General features: G+C 41.8%; 1 protein-coding gene across 2 annotated transcripts in view; it reads right to left on the bottom strand.

Moving 5' to 3' along the window:
- Nucleotides 1-146: 146 nt before the first annotated feature.
- The window catches only part of LOC118413217, a 23,250-nt gene continuing 2,595 nt past the window's right edge, over nt 147-20,801 (bottom strand). For both annotated transcript variants that reach the window (XM_035816440.1, XM_035816441.1), the window contains 6 exons: nt 6,700-6,874; nt 5,869-6,024; nt 5,269-5,433; nt 4,466-4,606; nt 1,078-1,222; nt 147-710 (listed from right to left, as the gene is read on the bottom strand). In XM_035816440.1, coding sequence (XP_035672333.1) covers nt 568-710; nt 1,078-1,222; nt 4,466-4,606; nt 5,269-5,433; nt 5,869-6,024; nt 6,700-6,822 — 873 coding nt within the window. In that variant the 5' untranslated portion in view covers nt 6,823-6,874 and the 3' untranslated portion in view covers nt 147-567. The remainder of the gene's footprint in view (nt 711-1,077; nt 1,223-4,465; nt 4,607-5,268; nt 5,434-5,868; nt 6,025-6,699; nt 6,875-20,801) is intronic.

The following is a 20,801-nucleotide window of genomic DNA, read 5'->3' as shown; positions in this document are numbered from 1 at the left end:
CGTGCTAGATTACTCATATTCCATGCAAGTAATATAACAAGATTCAAATTTCATGCTAGATGACTGACACCCATGTTAATTGATTGACACATCTAGGCTAGATGGTCGACATTCTCTCTTGCTCAATGCTAGATTACTCATATTCCATGCTAGGTGATTAATAATCAATGCTACGTCATTCAAATTTTTGCTAGATGACTGACACCCCGTGGCCGTGCTACTTGATTGCCACCCCTAGGCTAGATGATTGACGTTCTCTCTTGCCCAATGCTAGATTACTCATATTCCATGCTAGATGATTAATGATCAATGCTAGGTCATTCAAATTTTCCGCTAGATGACTGGTCGACACCTCATGCTATTTAATGGGCACTAGTACTTTCAGGCTAAATGATTGCCATTCTCTTGCCGGCAAGCCAAGACGGTTATTGGCATTCAATGCTACTTATTGACACCCTATGCTAGATGACAAACATTCCATGCTAAATTATCAACGATCAATGCTAGGTGATTTAAATTTTATGCTAGATGACTGACACCAGGTGCTATTTGATTGACACATCCAGGCTAGATGATCGACATTCTCTTGCCGGCCAGCCAGGACCTGGTGGCTTGCTCCGTGGCCTGTTCGATGGGCGGCAGGTCGGGGTTGGACCCGCGCTTCTTCCTCACCAAGTTGTCGGGGATGCTGGCTCGGCGGTAGTACGTGGCTGTGGGGATAGATAGATATGGTATAATTATTACCTTCTCTAGAGGCTCATATTTTCGGTAGCGTTTGTGGGTGGATTGTATTGATATTCGGTATGTGAGGAGGTCATCATATGACCTAAAAACAGTATTAAAGATTTTAGGCCTACTAGCCAAGGAAAGAAACGAAGAAACAAACAACCGCTGTGCTCTTAAGTCAACTGGGAGGTGTGTGTGTGTGTGTGGGGGGGGGGGGGGGGGGGTCGGGTAGCCTTGAGGAAGCTGAAAAATCTGGCCCCAAATCGCCTTAAGTAGAAAAGGCTTGCTGTTTACTGTCTCACTAAAGTCTAAACGCAGGAGGATTTAAATGCACGTCTAAGTCCTCCTTACCTATGAGTGGGTCCATCTTGACAGGTAAGTCGCAGCCCAGCGAGGTGGTGGTGTTCCCTGCGTAGGCGGACTGCAGGAAGGGCGCCAGCTGGCCCTTACTGAAGTTCCGGTTCTTGTAGTTCGCCTCGCCGACGGGGACGGTCACCTGGATTAACGGAGTAATGGGGACTAGAATGAAGTATAAATCGTCGCGGATGCTCAATTGGTTTTTTTTATTGGTGGGCCAACTACTCTCTAGCTCTCTTGGCAGCCAGGGCCTGAATTGTGAGGAGCTTAAAATTAGCGGGGCTGAATCGCAAGTGTCTGGAGCGAGCTGCCATTTGGCGCCACTCGGGTGACCTCAATGTGACAGTAATACGCGACAATCCAATCTCGTTGGGAGGTCTCGCGAGACTGTAATCTGGCCGCGCGCGCGCGTGATTTGACAGTCGGACGGTAACAGCCTTCAGCAGCCCGCGGCTAACAATGGCTTCTCCCAACATCGACTCGATCGAGTCAACTTCAGAGATTCGTTGTGCTATTATTTAGCAACATCCGCCGGTAAATCGGCATGCCATGAGTAGATAATATTGTTGTGAACCTATGGACTCGATATCGTGCTGTAAATTTGGAAATTTCTGGTCATTTTCACAATTTTTGCAGGCGGTTTATGCTTGCTTGTCGTGAGAAAAACGTGCATATAGGCGCGTCGCCTTAGTTGTAGTTACTCGGATAAGTTTGGCTCAAGCCGTAAAAATATCCCACAAAAGCGTACAAGTACCATTATTGGATCATTGTAGATCCAAACTCGTAAGACTTTCGGCGATTTTGACCGTAAATTAGTCGATGGCAACATATCGACTTTGGGAGTTTACGCGTACGTGAGTTGGGGAGGGGGGCGTGTTTCCGCGTATATGCGTTCGTTTTGATCAAGGCGGAGTCACTTTTCCGACTATGATTTCAGTTTTCGCCGGATGAAACTCCACAAAAACGTGCACATATCGATGTAGGGTCCTTCTGGGTAGAAATCTAGCATGATTTTGGCGGCTCTGTGGCCGACTTTTTTGGTTAACTTAATATGTAACGAGTGGGTATGTCTGCAAATGTATAACGTTTGGCATTTGCTGTTCTTTTTCAGATCAAAGCGTCGCGATCGAAATTCACATCATCAGGGAAATACTGCAAAGCCTATGGATGCAATAGCCGTCAGTCCAAGTGTGTCAATGAAGAGAAAGTGCCAACATGCATCATATTTTTCGAGATCCCCCCAAATGTACTTGATGATAACACGTTACTTAAGCACTGGGCTTGTCTGGTAAAAAGACAGCTCGGAAGGGATAATTTCACCATGAACATGAAATTAGAAATGTGCGTTTTTATACTTTTTAACGGGAAATGTGTACATCTACTGCATGTATTTCCAGTAACGCATTCGTGTATTCATTGTGTCCCCATTCAAAGAAAGGACTCACGCTAAAATAGGCAGTCCAGAATAAGACATTTTTCTTAACAAAGGTAGACAGCAGTGCAGCACTCAAGAGGTCACACAGGTACCACCACCAAGTGCAAGGGAATGTCTATTGCTGTAACTTAAATTGGGCGAACTTCGTTGTCTACTTTGGCAGGGATAATTTATTCTGCGAACGAATTAAAGTAGACTCAGAATGGCAGAAGAAGAATATCCCAAAGCTTGACCACTTTCACAAAACAGCCATACTACCGGAGCTGTTCACTCAAAGAGCCAAAGGAGGTAAGAAACTCTATGGTATGTATGAAGAAAGACTGATTGTTGATGCAGAGTGTCCAGACCACTGCATCAGCAGAATACAGTGGACTACTATGTAGAGCACAGGGAAGTGGACACCTTACCTGTCTTAGGTCTGAGTAGGACGATGTCTCATTAGTTGCAAAAATTATGCCACACAAAAACAGTTAGAGATGTTGAAAGTTCACATTTTAATACAATGTACATTTGAATGATTATGTGTATGAAACATTACCATTTCCCAAAAGTATTACTTATCGGGTGCTTATTTTCGTCAATACTGTAAATTCTGTGAGAACTTGTCTATCATTTGGAAAAAACACTAATGATATATACATGTAATTATCATTTCTCAAAAGCATGAGTTGCAAAGCTCTACGAGATCGAGTAAGAACATATGTTAAGACATCTTTTATAAAACTTAAAATACGGCTATTGCATCCATATGATTTGCAGTATTTCCCTGATGATGTGAATTTCGATCGCGACGCGTTGATCTGAAAAAGAACAGCAAATGCCAAATGTTATACATTTGCAGACACACGGCCCACTCATCACGTATGAAGTTAACCAATAAAAAGTTGCCCACAAAGCCGCCGAAACCATGCTAGATTTCTACCCAGAAGGACCCTACATCGATATGTGCACGTTTTTGTGGAGTTTCATCCGGCGAAAACTGAAATCATAGTCGGAAAAGTGACTCCGCCTTGATCAAAACGAACGCATATACGCGGAAACACGCCCCCCTCCCCAACTCACGTACGCGTAAACTCCCAAAGTCGATATGTTGCCATCGACTAATTTACGGTCAAAATCGCCGAAAGTCTTACGAGTTTGGATCTACAAGGATCCAATAATGGTACTTGTAAGCTTTTGTGGGATATTTTTACGGCTTGAGCCAAACTTATCCGAGTAACTACAAGTAAGGCGACGCGCCTATATGCACGTTTTTCTCACGACAAGCAAGCATAAACCGCCCGTCAAAAATTGTGAAAAATGATCAGAAATTTGCAAATTTACAGCACGATATCGAGTCCATAGGTTCACAACAATATTATCTGCTCATGGCATGCCGATTTACCGGCGGATGTTGCCAAATAATAGCACAACAAATCCCTGAAGTTTACTCGATCGAGTCGATGCTGGGAGAAGCCATTGTTAGCCGCTGGGCTGCTAAAGGCTGTTACCGTCCGACTGTCAAATCACGCGCGCGCGCGGCCAGATTACAGTCTCGCGAGACCTCCCAACGAGATTGGATTGTCGCGTATTGCCCCAGGTGCGGCCATAGGACTGTGGGGTTGAACCATTCACACCGGAAGGGACCCAACTCTTGTAAATAATGTGGCGGTTTCTTTCACATGCTCGAGGCGTGGCTCTTCACGGGACCTCCGAGGAACGGCCCTAACCGAAGCTAGGTTCTCATTTTCACCTGAATAAAGTAGGGAAAGTCATATAAAGGCCTTTCCCAATGGCATAACATCGGGACAAGTCAGCTGTTTTGAACCCGGAACCTATTGGGTCTGTGCCAAATACCTTAGCACAGAAAGACTTGTCTACAGAAGTCAGCAGCGCACTCCCAAAGATGCAAAGAAAATCAACTTCATAACTGTGGGCATTACATGGAAAAGAAGACGAGTCGTTTACCTTATAGACGCGGACGCACAGGTTGTACTTGCCGCCCCCCTCGCACGAGCTGTAGACGATCTTGCGGGAGAAGGTGGCCGGGATGGGGTAGTTCCCTTTGCGGGAGATCCGGCTCACGTCACGCGGCCGAACCACCAGCTTCTGCAGACGGATTGTATTGTATTATATGGGCCGACTACTCTGTCTTCGCAGCCGTGGGCTGAATTGAGAGGAGCTTACAATAGACGGGGCTAAGCAGCAGCCTGTATACAGCGCCTGATGACCTCAATACGACAGTAATTGCCCCAGGTGCGGCCAGGGATTGTAGGTTTGAACCACTCACACTGCACCATCGCACGTGTGGTGGGTTCTTTAACGTGGTACTCATTTTCACCCGAGTAAAGTGAAGAAAGTCGTGTAAAGTGCTACGCGATCTCACTACGCGGATGGATGAACGTGTGATTCAATCAATCAATCAATCAATCAATCAAGAAATAGATGAAACTTACAGTACAATACTAAACTTTCTTCCAACACAAAGGTATACACGGTTCAAATTTTCAACAATCACTGCTGCCCTCTTCAGTGTCAATACGACGACGACACCGGATCAATCAATACGAAGAATTCGACTTCAACAGTGGTCGTTGAAAATTTCATCCGTGTACTACCAACACAGCTGAGCTTCCATGGTTAAAATGATAATGATAAAGGAAACCATCTATGTCGGTGGATCAAATCAACTCTCTCTCTACCATAGGACGGACGACGGGATCGCTTGATGGCATGTAGCTATACATATAGAACGGAAGTGAGTCACTGACCTGTTCGTAGTCCAGTCCACAGCTGTTTCCGGCGTCGAACAGATCTAAGGCTAGCCGTGTTCCCATCCAGATGAAGAAGCCCTCGTTACAGCCGTTATTGTGCAGTAGGAAGGCCAGACGGGCCAGGTTGGACCGCACGCTCTTCGGCTGGGCGCCTCGCTTCCCCTGCAGGCAAGCACAGGGAGGATTTCGATCAATTTTGAAATGTACATGTATAACTTACCTTTATTCAGGTTGCGACAAGAACAATACACTCTGGACACTGGTATCGTGACCACAAACATATTTAAAAGGTTGGTTCGCACATGCGTGTATACATGTATATATTCAAGTCCGTATGAGGTCCGCATGGAAGTCTAAGCCTTTACCAATCTCGAAAGGTCGCCTGAAAATAATACAAATTGGACAAGTATAGCCAGATAAGATGACAACGGAGTTAGCTGGTTGCAAAACATACTCCTCGAAAGCTAGCTCATCTGGCATGTTATATGTCTCTATACTTTCCAGTGGAGCCTGGTCGAGGCTAGGAATTCAATATAGACCTCGAACGGACTTGAATACATAGGCACGTGTGAACTCGACTTATGTTGAGTTGCTTACGTTCTTGATCTCGATGACGGTGGGAGGGAAGGTCTGGTCGTCCGTGGCACCGATGGCCAGGTCCACCGTGCAGTCCGTGTTCAGCAGCGAGTGTTCATAGTTCACCATGATGTTCGTCTCCGGGCTGAAGTGCGTCATCGTCTCGTACAGCTTCCACTGCGCAACAGAAGAGAAGTTCATACGTGCGTATAATTCCAAGTACGTATGAGGTCTGTACGGAATCGTCAATACGCTGCCGTACGCCCAACATGCGGAATTTTTCTGAATGAATTAAATTGTACGTCAGGCCCATTTGGCGTATGAATTACGACTTTAGCGTGTAAATTCCGCATGAGGTACGTATGATTAGCAAATGAAGTGCGCAGCACAATTTTGCCGCGAATAGCTCCGTACGAGTTACGCTAAATGTAGGTTGCTGTGATGACCGTGGTGACCACGGAGATCCCATCGCACAATATGTGGCGCCAGTTGTGTCAGACTATTAAATCTGTTCATAGATTCAAAATTTACATACTGCAAAGATCCGGAAACGCACACACAAAAAGACAGACAGACACACCAAAAACAGTACCTCCACTTTCATGTATGTGCAAGGTAGCGTCGTGCTTTGATGACATGTAAATATCAAAAGCTCACTTGGTGGTTTTATTCGGTGGTTGTAGCAATGGCCCAGGCGTTGTGACACCATCGGGGCGGATCATTAACCCTTAAATCTTACATCGCTTCTAACGGTAGAGAGGAGTATTCTGTGTTTTATGTTATACATGTTCATCATAAGACAGAGAGAAAGTAATAACTGTCCTTAAAAAAAGTATTAAACGCTGAAATCACCTGCATGAAGTTCTCGTCCCTCAGCAGGTTCCTCTTGTAGCAGGTACTCTTCCCGTTCAGCTTCTCCTGCAGCTGTTTACAGGCTCGGATCACCATCTTCTCGTTACCGCTCCCAGTTTCCATCTTTATTGTCAGGCTGTCTGTTCGTCTGACTGTCTTTCTGACGACTGTTTGTCTGTGAAACAAGCAAAAACAAGAGTTCGGAAACCTTATATCTCCATGAAATAGCCTGATTATGTAAATGATTTCCACATAATCTATGCTTTGTTATTTACACATTTAGATAATTTACACTGGTCACACTCACAATTGTGCAATAATTTACCATTTAGAAGAATTATAGCACTTTTACATCAATTATGCAAATTAGGGACGCATTTGCATAATTGATATCTGTTAATGTTCCACCAGCCACAAACTACATATATGACAGGCATTTGAGTCCTACAATGGCAAACCCTACAAATATAGATTTCCGTCATTAATTATGCAAATTAAGTGCCAGTTTGCATAATTTCACTTGATTATGTACATCTCTATCTATTACCTACATATCAAATATCATCTAAATTTGTCGTTCCCTTGTCCAGTTATCCTCATAAGAAGATTTTGAGAAAAACGCCCCTGCAGTTCCAGAGCAACCTGCTAGGGGACCCAAACATGCACCACCCATTTCTTATGTCACAAGCTATTTGCCACCAAAACTCCAGACCATAGCACATCCAGGTCAAAAGATACGGAATTTCTGCTGCAGTACCAAGGTCACATTACAGGGGGCCCAAAATTGACCTTGACGTCGACCTTCTTCTTTCCAACACTTATCCACATGCCAAATACCATGGCAATCTATCCAGAGGTTCTCGAGTTGTGCTGACCAAAAATATTCGGAAACACAAACATACACACAGACACACAGACAGACACCCAAAACCATATCTCCATTTTTCATGGAGATAAATCTCTATTTAAAATAAAAAATATCAATAAATAAAAATATGATAAAAATCATGACAACACAATGAAATTCTTTCATATAGAAACACTTTCTGGGCAGCACTAATTTTTATCTTTAGCAGACGATTATAACGTTAATTTTATTCCTCTCATTAATGTATTGTTTTGTGGACGACGATAAGTCACAATTGTGTTTATTCGACATCTCAACTTTAAAAAAAATGTAATCCTGTTGGTTTGTTGTACTTTTTCGTAATTTGAATTGATGAATAAAGAGTAGTTTAGACCAATGTAACTTTTGTCAACTCACTTTGATCATTGTGTGTGTGTGTGTGCGTGTGTGTGTGTGTGTGTGTGTGTGTGTGCTTGTGAGTGAGTGTGTGTGTGTGTGTGTGTGTGTGTGTGTGTGTGTGTGTGTGTGTGTGTGCGTGTGTGTGTGTGTGTGTGTGTGTGTGTGTGTGTGTGTGTGTGCGTGTGAGTGAGTGTGTGTGTGTGTGTGTGTGTGTGTGTGTGTGTGTGTGCGTGTGTGTGTGTGTGTGTGTGTGTGTGTGTGTGTGTGTGTGTGTGTGTGTGTGTGTGTGTGTGTGTGTGTGTGTGTGTGTGTGTGTGTGTGTGTGTGTGTGTGTGTGTGTGTGTGTGTGAGAGAGTGTGTGTGTGTGTGTGTGTGTGTGTGTGTGTGTGTGTGTGTGTGTGTGTGTGTGTGTGTGTGTGTGTGTGTGTGTGTGTGTGTGTGTGTGCGTGTGAGTGAGTGTGTGTGTGTGTGTGTGTGTGTGTGTGTGTGTGTGTGTGTGTGTGCTTGTGAGTGAGTGTGTGTGTGTGTGTGTGTCTGTGTGTGTGTGTGTGTGTGTGTGTGTGTGTGTGTGTGTGTGTGTGTGTGTGTGTGTGTGTGCCTGTGAGTGAGTGTGTGCCTATCTGTGCCCTATACGTGCACAGGGATGTGTCAGCATAACTTAAGAACCTCTGAACGGATTGTGATGACATTTGGCATGTGTGGGGGCGATTTTTCTCCAACCCCTTCCCTCCCCGCTATTGTGTCCTGAATATACTATGGTCTGACTTTACTGTGGCAGATGGTATTTGATGTAAGTAAGAAATAGTGTAGGCTTAGGTCCCCTGGCAGCTTGTTTAAGATACGTTACAGTCCAAACCTGACACTCCCAGTTACGTAAGTATTATGCGTGTTGAACGAAATCCTCCGATCAAAAAAGAGGCAAAATGAGGTGATGGTCAGCCAAAATGAGGTAAGATAAGGTAAAGGCTTTATTCTCAGAATTCAGCCGGGTCGCTCCTTATTTGGGTATTGTCATTGAGCCTGGTCTCCTTGATAAGGGTTTGAATCATGCATAGTGCAGGCGCGCACGTGGGAGCACTTTTTTCCTGCGCATGTGCTTCTAAATTAGTCTGGACCATTAAACAAAACACTTGCTGTGAAATTCAGATATTCATTGCAGCAGAAAAACGGTACATTTTGGGCATTCTTCGTCGGTGCCAGCAATGTCTGCCAACAGCTAAGGTATTTCTAGTTTGTAGATTGCCCTTCCATAAATTTCTTTCCTTTGATTTTTCTTGGATCTCTCCCAAAACTGCAGCATTATTATTCTCCAGCAAGTATAACCTGGGTAGGCGTAGTTGTGCAGGCGGTGGAGAAGCCTGTAGTGACTGAGCAAATGCCGTAGGAGCTACTGGTAAATTACACAGCATGTACAAGTTACATGTAATTCACATTTCTCCGGTCTTTTGGCCAAGCATCATTCCAAAAGGCAACCCTGTTTGATTTTACTTGAGATGACGCCGATACAATACGATTTTTTTTCGTTTTCATATTTGCATGTTATTTCTATTTGTTGTTGTTGTTGTTGTTGTTGTTGTGAAATAGCATTCAACGTCGTCAAAAGAAGAGAGGTCTGCTATGCAGCTTAGCAAAGGGTAAATCTGATTATTGGCCTCCTTTTTTAACACAGGAATGGCGACAACCGAGACCACGCTGCTGCCGGAACAAGAGCACACAAAAGAGAAAGTTGTGGGCGTCGCAAAACCGAGCTCAAAGCTACAGCAGGCACTACATGAGGATCACGCCAAAGAGGAAGATGTGACTGTCCCAAAGATCAGATCAGCACGTCAACCCTCTGTACCTCCTATGCATGGAAAAAAGGCCCATGAAGAAAAAGAAGAGCCCTCCTCCACTGATGAAAAAGATCTTATCATCCGAAGCAACGCCACAAATCGCGGGAAACATGCGTATGAACACACCATCGTCGGAGAACAGACCGAAGCAGGCCCGTATGGTTCCGCTCCTGTTATCTTTAACGACAAGCAACATGCCGCGGCTGGGCCTCGATACCTTCACGTCGGAGATCACGTAGTGGTGTGTTCGGGGCATGAATCAGAACACACCTACGGGTACCAAGAGGCTGAAGAAGTCAAGGGGAGTGAGCAAGATGATTGCTCTCATTACTACAAAAACCCAGAGGATTGTTACGGCTACAAAGTGCCTGAAGTAGTGTACAATGATGAGAACACTTGTTCCAACGATTACGACAAACCAGAGGATGTTTACGGACACAAAGTACCCGAAGAAGTAAGCAAAGCGTTTGAGGAGGAGTCTTGTTCCAACGATTACGACAAACCAGAGGATGTTGATAGGCATAAAGATTCTAAGGAAGTCAGCTTTGCTTACAGGGCTAAAGGTATGTTACAGTATTGAATACATTTACATGTAAACCTTTTGATGCAATTTACTATATTATTATAGTATTTATAGTTTTCATAGCATGTTGTAGACAGGTTGTAGGTACTTTAACTACATTTTCAAGCATGTTTCTAGTTTGAAAATTGACTGAAAGGATTTGAATCTTCATCACCTTTCGTCGCCAAAGATTACATACCTCTTTAATTAGCCAGTACACGACCAAAAAGGTCTACATCTGATAAAAAGTTGAGTCAAAGAAACATTTTATTTTGGCATTTTCAACAGCTCATCGGAAACCGAAAAACTCATTACATCTTTTGTAACAATATTTGTTGTAATAGTCTGATGTTGGCCTTCAAAAGGTGGCCTTGAAAGAGGAAACCTTCATCTGTGATGAAAAAGCATAGTAAATGAATTCATGAAATAATAGAATAACATGCAGAGTATAAAAGTATCATTTGATTGACAACACGTAGGTGACAACATAAATACATTGTCAATTCTATCCACATTTTTAATGCAAAAGTCGGGGAAAATAGCTCTCAAACATGCTTTGCCTGTTCCGAGAGGTTGGAAGAACGATGTTCCTGATCGGCGTGATGTGATCGTTATTTGATCCTCACATACGTTTGATCAGAATGCATTTTCTACCACTCCTGTTTCATCTCAGAACGTGCCGTGGAAATGTGGAGTAAACGGAAGTCTAGCAAAGTTTGCTGGCTTGCAATGGGATGTGGACTTCTGGTCGTAACATCAGTTGTCGTCGCTGGAATCCTGGCGACACAGATCACTTCCGATGGGAGGGTAAGCTAGGAACTCTTGTTTACAGGGCCGAGTGGCCACACATGTACGTACTAAGTGCTTAAGCATTCTTGTATACAGACGTCGGCTAGCCTGGGTACCATCCTCCATACTAGCCGCTGGCGCCGGCTATTTTCTTTCCACTTGCTTACCAGGTGGTTTCTACGGAGAATGGTACCACTACCAGTCTAGACTTCGGTAGGTTTCAAACCAGGCCAATTGCACGTTAAAAATGCCCCGTCAAGTATCCAACGCTATATCATAAAGAGCAGCTGTTTATGAATCGCATAATTTTCTGGTTGGGCTGCATTACCTCAGCCAGTCCCAAAACAGCCATAAACCAGCAACCAATCGGAAAATTAGCCGTGCAGCCATGCCCTTTGAAGTCTGCAACGAGGCTAAATCATGAGTAAAAGTTGCTCATGAATCACATAATGTAACATTTCATAGTGGGGCTGGATTCCATTAGCCCACGACCAATTCCACTAGTCGGCGATTTCGCTGCGACCTCACTGTGACCTAAATTGGAATTTTGTAGCTATTTTCCTTATAACTAGAATATCATGAAAACATTGAAGGGTAAAAAAAGACAACAAAGAACACAAAACGTAAAAAGATTCCATGAACTTCGTTGACCGCTCCATCAAATATAAGGTTTCATTGCATCGAGTTCGCAGAGATATTTCAATGTTGTGCTTTTGTATCTAGGTGGCTTTTGGTTCCAAGCTGAAGCAAAATGGCACGATGATCCTGGAATCCAGTACTCCATGGAAGACGACATTCTATGAAGAAAGCAACTCAGCTTTTGACGAGTTCATAGTCTTTGAATCAACTCCAACATATTTGCCGTTTACAAACAGCAGTGCGACCACTGGTACTTTGCCAAGAACTGCCACATTTCTGTTAACCGACGGTAAGTAATGCTGGTTCGAGATAATTCAGATACTATTCATTTTTCCTCATGAATATCCAAAGCCAGTGGTTGTTGGTGATGCTCTGTTTTATTTCCATTACAATGTCTTATGGTTAGTTTCTTTTTGTTATTAACCTTCTTACACAGACCTGAATGAGTGTGCCAAGAAACCATGCAAACATGGAACCTGCCAGAACAAAGATGGTGGCTACAAATGTACCTGCTCACCTGGATGGACTGGGCAGAACTGTAACCAACGCGAGTTATTTTTCTATACTGTTTTATCATTTCACATTCAGAATCTACAATCTAACATTGAGCTATTCATTCTGAGTTAACAAAATGGCACAATATTTGATTCATTTCACATATATCAATGAGTGTACCATGAGCCAATGCCAATGTTGGTTTGAGGTTATTCAGATATTATTCATTTTTTCTTCATGAATGTCCAAAAGTAGTCATTTGTGATGCTCTTTTTCATTTCCATGACATTTGATGACAATGGCTTATGGTTATTTTTCATTATTAACCTTCTTACACAGACCTAAATGAGTGTGCAAAGAAACCCTGCAAACATGGAACCTGCGTTTTTTCTTCTCCAGGGATGGCCAACATGACGATAAAGTACCAAAATGAGCAAATATATTGTGTGTTGTGGCCTATATAATTGTATTGGTAGAAGTGATACTTGCGAGGTACCCAGTACTGTAGATGTATTAATGAAACTTATTGGATAGTTGTAAAAGTGACACCAATATGGAAGCTATGAGTGTGGTTAACAACTTTGTTGGTGATGACAGTCTACCACACTAGTGTCATTTTTGCCACAACAGTACATGTCTTAGATACAGGAATGAATGTCTTGTTGGCTCTGATACCATGTTTTGTCCCTTTAGTTCTTTTTACAAAACTTTATAGTGCCTATTTTTGAAAATGTAGCCATCTTGTTTTTTTTCACCCATCTTGTTTTTTTTTCGCCCTATCGCACTATTTTTGCAATCTGCAGAGGATGTCATCCATAAAATTTACTTGCTGTGGCCTTAACCTTCTTACACAGACCTAAATGAGTGTGCAAAGAAACCATGCAAACACGGAACCTGCCAGAACAAAGATGGTGGCTACAAATGTACCTGCTCACCTGGATGGACTGGGCAGAACTGTGACCAATGTGAGTTATTTTTCTATACTGTTTTATCATTTCACATTCAGAATCTACAATCTAACTTTGAGCTATTCATTCTGAGTTAACAAAATGGCACAATATTGGACAGGACTGTTTGAGAAGTGAGTTATTTTCCTAGACTGTTTTATCCTTCCCCATTCAACATGAACAATCTAACATTCAGCTGATATCTCTGTGTTAATAATGACACGATATTAAATTCATTACACAGACATCGAGTGTTTCAAGAAACCGTGCCAACATGGACGTTGTGTGTACAAACCTGACGGCTACAAATGTACCTGCTCAAAGGGATGGACTGGAAAGAACTGTCAACAAGGTGAGCTATTGAGTTATCTTATTTGAGTTGCTTTTTTGAGCAGTTTAGGGCATAAATGTATGTGTTGCCAATGTAGGTTTAATTGAATTGAATTGTTATCGGTACAATGTTGTCATTCTTTTCATGCAGACATCAATGAGTGTACCAAGAACCCGTGCCAACATGGCCGCTGTGTGAACAAAGATGGCGGCTACAAATGTACCTGTTCACTTGGATGGACTGGGCAGAGCTGTAACAAAGGCGAATTATTTCCTACTACATTTTTCATTCTTATCTGTTATTTTTACTTTCTCTCTCTCTCTTCTCTCTCTCTCTCTCTTCTCTCTCTCTCTCTCCTTCTTTCTTGCTAATGTAATAATGACATATTTCTCCAATCAGACATAGATGACTGTGCCAGTGACCCATGCCAACATGGACGCTGTGTGAACAAACATGGCTTCTACCAATGTACCTGCTCATCTGGATGGACTGGACACAACTGTCAAAATGGTAAGTTCTCTCTCGTGCAGTTGTTCTGTTAAACATTTCCTATTTTCTATGGATATTTGTTTTCATCATATTATATATCTGTGTCATGCTCTTTTCTGGTCAAGCTTATTGCAAACTCTAACCTCCACCAGCAATTCCATCCTCCTAACGCCCGGTCCCCAACGGCATTACCTTATGGGGCCCTGCTATCTCATGCCCTATCCGTGGTTATTATGATTTTCGCCACAAACAAGCTGTCAACCAATCAGAGAATAGGCCTTTCTTGGGCTTGTTGTTGTCGCAAGCTGTCTCGCAAAGGCCGCTAGGAAGCTATCAGCCAATCATGTTACGTATAACATGGCTCCATCCTCCTACGCCCGATCCCCAACGGCTGACTGCCCATATAAGGGCAAGGTCATTAATCTTTATAAGTAGGGCGCTCCCTAACTGGTCTGATTGCACAAGAAAGCAGAGTTAAACACAAGTCGTTTTGACACGACTATGGTCGACCGGTCCCTCTGCGTAGGAGAATGCAGCAATTCATGACATGCGTCACTGTCGGGCTCTAAAGGTTCTGGTAACTAGTTGACAGTTTCATGGAAGGTGGAATGGAACAAACGCCGAACAAAGTACCAAGCGCCGTCTGTATCGCGCTTAATGTGAGAACAGCAAACTTAAAATATGTTAGCTTTGGTCCCAGCTCACCAGATGGATACAACCCTCACATTGTGCCAGAGCGCGGATAGGTCTGTCCGGTCGCACCAGATAGCCCATCCTAATGTCGATTACTACATGTATACAGCTCTCAGCTGCATTTTGAAATAAAATCGGCACATGTAGTTAAAAAAAACTCGATTGACTTTCCATCTCAAGAGCTCTTAACCAACTACATATCATGATCATAGCATGTCTAGAACACGAGATATTCGCACTGGAAGCTTCGCTACAGAACCAAAGAAGTTCGCTAGGGGGTCCAAAATCTAACTAGTTCGAGGTCTCATCAAAACCAACCAACAAACCAATAATGAAGACAGTTCATGCAGGAATTCACATACTTTCACACACTCTGGCGCTGCCGGAAACATAACCTTCTTGGCGAAGGTAAAAGCGATAACAATGCACAATTTGGTACAAGACACAATTGCTGATGAAGTCGCATTCTCGTAACGTCACACGACGTGTCCAATTGATGCCTTGAATTCTGAAGATGATTTATAAAGCTTGTGCAGGTCTCTAGAAAATTCTATACTTTTAGTGATTGCGTTGGGTAAATGTTTAGTGCTGTAGTATAGTTGTACTAACGTTATAACCAACACGATCAACTTTCAATAAATCTGAAACAATAATGTATGGATTCTTTATTAAAACTCATTGATGATAGAAATTACATTACAGCTGAATATAGTTTGTATCCATCATATAGAGACAGGCAGTGAAACCAAGCAATGTATCTAACCTATTGTAACTTTCTAAATATTATCAGTTCTGCAGTGCCCAAGTGAGTGGATCAACTACAACAACCACTGCTACAAACTGATGACAGACAGAGTCAGTTGGTCTGCAGCGAGATCACGATGCAGGCAACACGGCGCCATCCTTGTCTCTATCAACGACCAGGCCGAGAACGACTTTGTTAAAGATCTCATCTCGACCTGTGGGTAACATTCACTCTACGAAGATGGTCAAAGTGAACAAGTAGCCACTAGGGACGACATTATTTAGTTAACGCGCCATTTTCACTAGACGATCATGATGCACTCTCACTGAGACCTAAATAGGGTATGGGTAACCTTTCATTTCATACTGGGTATATCATACATCAGATAAAAGTTTGACTGAGAGAATAACACACAAAGCATAACAAATAACATAACATAACACACAAAGTGTTTAAAAAATCGTTTCTTTTCTATACAATTCGTTGAGCGATCTGTCAGAAACTAGGTCTCAAAGAGAGCGAGGCGAGAGCGCCGTCCTAGTGGAAAGGAGGTATAAGCTAACAGTATGGACTAATGTAATGGTTGGTGCCGTTACAGAAAAATTCAGGCTGAAAGTGCCTGCGCCAACTTTGTCGTCGTATAATTTGACCGTGCAGTAAGCCGTTTTGAAATTACGAAGGGGGGGGGGCGAATGAGACCAGGGAATGCCAAAAAAGCCCTTCCTTATACCTGGGTCTATCATTCAATTTCCTACATTCTCTTTGGCTTGACTAAAGTAGCCACGCATGTGCAATGCTGGAAAAGAACCACAGACAGAGGAATTGACTGATGTTGCAAATAAATTCCTTACTGAGAGACTGTTGTTCTTTGATTACAGTTCGTAATGAAGGGAAACCTATCATCTGGCTTGGTCTACATAAACAAGGACAATGGAAGTGGACAGATGGGTCACGTGTTGACTACAAAAACTGGGCTCCAGGGGAACCGAATAACCACTGGTTGGCCAGGGGAGAGGATTGTGCCGCCACGTATCACAAGGTGTGTGCTTCTTCCATTCTTTCGAGTATGAGGTTTTAGTGTTTCCATTATTCTTATTCAAAAACTATCTTATGAAAACTCGGTCTTTAGCTAGCTATCTTCACTATCGTGAACGCAAGTAGTGTGTGTGTCATCTCCAGGCAGATCTAACGCTGGCATAAGGTGTGTTCTGAGCCGGCTCCGGTGGCCAGCTAAACTCCTTTAGATCTCCCTGGAGATAATAGTGTGTGTAGTCCAGTGCTTAGTGGCCCTGTCTTTGAACCAAACGATTGGGAGTCAGAATTCCAGCTATTATCGCAAACCAGACATAGGCTACCGGTAGAGAGTCACAACCTTGAGGGCGGGACGTTAAGCCGTGTTTCGCTGCGGAGGATTACATATTCATTAAGCTTAACTGGGTCCAGACAACTTTCTCTTTTTTTTATATACGTAGAAAAACATCGGAGTTTTGCGTATATGAAAGTTAGACTCCCAGGTAAAATAAACTATGTAAAGGCAATTCAATATCTCACCTCACCGGCCGTATAGGAGCAGCTATGCAATCAGCATAATTCTCCAACCTTCGTCTGTCTTCAACCAAAGTTGTCATATCAAGTACCTAAAAACATCTCCCATATCTATCTATCAACTACATGTATTGCAGTTTCCTTTCACTACTTTGTATCATAAGAGGTTTTGTAGTTGTTATTTTATTCCTTGTATGTTAACATTCCCTTGTAATTGTATCGATGTTTGCATAACTCTTCTGAAGTGCGCAATTCAGCGTCTTCTGCTGTAAGACGCTGCAATGTATTTAAGTGTTCTTGCTTTGAACAAATAAACCAATTAATATCTACAACTATACAAAGAATATAATTACTTCTGAACGTTTCTAGTGACGCCCGTCACTATTCTTCAGCGGTATCACAAGGAACTGGCAAAACAAATCGATATCAATACATCTACTTGGAAAAACTGTTTAACATGTGAAAGTCATTAGTTCACAAAGAGTGAGTAAATTTGCGATTTTTATCGAGTTGTAGAAGTTGAATTAACTTACGATCTAGGTTCTTAGACTCTTAAAATGAGGAAGTCTGAATCGTTTAAGATTTTCGCTTTATCCATTTTGCAGCAATGAAACAATAACTAGCATCAAATTGATAGAGACATTGACATAATCAATACATCATAGGGTAGGGAGAATTGTCACGTTGCATACTATGCATAAAACAACTGATTTTTGCCTTGATTGTGTTAATGAAAAAGAGTACAATTGCGGAAAACGCGGTCATCTGAAATGACTGAATGTGAAATATTTGCGGTGTCATCTTTTTTACAGAAATTCAGACATATTTTGGGAAGAGGAAAGAAACCAGGACAGTGGAACGACCTCAACTGCCACAATAAGTACCCCTACATTTGCGAGAAACCATTACTCAACAAGTAGAGTTCCACGACCTCATGCCTTCGCCTAATGATGTTAACCTTTTCCAGTGACGTATCATTTATTTTTGTCATTGATTATGCTAATAGAAACCTAAAATAAGGTCTTAGTTGCTGATTATTTACTCCCGAAGTAACAAAAGATGTTCAGAGTATGAACGTCACAATGATATCTGTAGAATGAGCCCTCATTTGTTTCTGATAATGCACACATTAACTTAGATTCCAAATACAACTATGGAATTGTAGTATTTTCTCGTTAATTTTGCAAATGAGGTCTTTATATGTATAGAACATTGGAAGTTCAACTTTTTTGCTCCATGCTTCACACGCAATGAGTATGATTGAAGAGTATGAGGATGAAAGTATTAAGTATTTACATGATAAGAATCTTCCGATATTTATCCTTCTCAGTTACATAATTGTCATGTGTTTGTGTGACCTTTTTTTCGAATCCATCAGATTTCTAAGATTTTATAGAGATGTCAAAAGTTCCACTGCAATATGGTTAATCTATATTAGTCTTATGATGGAAAACACTGCATATATTTTGCATTATGTAATATATGTACTTTATAATATACATCTATATCTAAACTACCTGCATACTAAATATCATTGAAGTTTTCAGGGCCAAAGATTAAAAAAAACGGATGTTGTGCAGCAGTACCAAGGTCACATATCAGGGAGCCTTAACCTTCGTCTTCCCAACACCTACCCACATACCATATATCATCGTAATCTATCTTAAAGTTCTTGAGTTATGCTGACAACAAAAATCAGGAAACTCACACGGACAAATAAGGACACACTTCAAGCAAAATCTACATTTTTCATGTAGATAATGATAAAGTCATTTTAGAAGTCTGCCTTTTATTATCATTACAACTATTCATTGTAGTATCATTAAATCATTCATTTTAGTATCAGTACATTTATTCATTTTAGTATCATCACAATTATTCCTTTCAGAATGATTACGATATTTCTTTAAAATCATTTTTATAATCATTTTGGAAATACTGTATCACATTGAATTATTCCTTTTAGAAGTGTGTAAGGTCTTGTGCTTGTTTTCTGAACATAAGTCGTAAGAACTGGAAATTACACTGACGTTTCAAATAGGCACTTCAAACCAAAAAGTGCACGTGGGGCAAGCCTTCCAGGCAACCGACTATTTGTGAGACTCATTACTATAGTAGAAAACATAGCAATGTAGTTTTTTTTTCACATGGAAACAATCTTCAGTCAATGTTAACTGAGTGGAGAACATTACTTTCATCTTCAGCAGACGATTGTAACGATTGTTAATTTTATTCCTCTCATCAATTTATTGTTTTGTGGGCGACGATAATTCACACTTATGTTTATTCAACATTTCAGCTATTACAAATTTAATTCTGTTGGTTTGTTTTAGCTTTAAGCTTGTCGTAATTTGAATTATTAAATAAAGAGTTGTTCAAATTAATCTAACATGCATTGGCATAATACCGGCCGTAAGACTTATACCGGCCGATAAAAAATAATGGAATTTAAAGAGATCTACACATGCAACAATAGTTATTTCTGAGGTGTGCACACTTCAGACATCTAGGTGTCCAATACATCATTCACAAAGCATCGATAACAATGCATTCGAAGACAACAAGGCCAAAAGTTTTCAGGTCATTTTCGGGACAGGCAGCTAGTCGTGGGACGAACACACCGTCACATTCATTGCCAGATTTGTAGATCATAATTACACATGCTCACGGCACAAGACGAACATGATTCAACAGCAATCTTGAATTTCTGTTGGTGACCTACAACTCATGTAAAAGTGTGAAGAACCGTTGCATTATCGCCCGAATCTACGGCTGAATGGGCAAAATTGAACGTACGCAGCCATTTTCCCGCCATTTTTATATCTACGCTAGCAGTGAAGTGTTACGTCACAGCGGTTGTGAGGGACAAAACTTAAATGAAAATTCTTGACAGTATACGTCCGTTTTCTCATGACATTTTGTATGCTCATGCAGGTTTATGTTTTATGCATTTACTAACAGAAATGGAAGGAACATGGAGGATGTATAAAGGTTCATAGCGACAGTTAATTGTGCCGTGTTTCTTCCGGCCGGTATTTTTACCCCGTCCCAACCACGCGCCCGTTCGCCGTGTATTTCCGCGGCGTGTTACAATTACGATATTACGCTTTTAGCAGGACAAGAGTGGCAGAAAAGTTACACAGAAGAAGTGGCAAGGGTTGAAGCTATAACAGCAACATGTAACTGGAGAAAATGATGCGTTGACAATTTGTCAAATCAGTATGGCTAGAGAAATCGCCAGTTGCATTACATTGTATACAATTAGCCCAAAGTGACCATTGGGAGCGAACCAAAGCTAACAAGGCTTGACTCCAGGCTAATGTACTATCATAGTAAACATCAGTTCCATAGCTTATTGCACACACAAAAAAACATTGTTACGAAAATTTCAAATGTCTTTTTTTTACTTCAAACATTGACTAAAAGGGTTTGATTTCTCATCACCCTGAAGAAGAATTTGAAAAAAAAACGCCCCTGCAGTTCCAGAGCAACCTGCTAGGGGACCCAAACATACACCACCTATTCCTTACGTCATTAGCTATCTGCCACCATAAAATCAAGACCACAGCACATCCAGTTCAAAAGATTTTAGAAAAAAAACGAATTTTTGTTGCAGTACCAAGGCCACATACCAGGGAGCCCAAAATTGACCTTGACATTTGTCTTCCTAACACCTACTTACATACCAAATATCATCGTAATCCATCCAGAGGTCCTTGAGTTATGCTGACCACAAATATCCGGAAACACAAACACACACAGAGACAGACAGACAGACAGACACACCCA

The sequence above is a fragment of the Branchiostoma floridae genome, chromosome 4 (assembly GCF_000003815.2).
Source record: "Branchiostoma floridae strain S238N-H82 chromosome 4, Bfl_VNyyK, whole genome shotgun sequence".
NCBI lineage: Eukaryota > Metazoa > Chordata > Leptocardii > Amphioxiformes > Branchiostomatidae > Branchiostoma > Branchiostoma floridae.
Note: the sequence above shows the minus strand (reverse complement) of the source record. Positions and strands in the feature narration are given on the sequence as shown.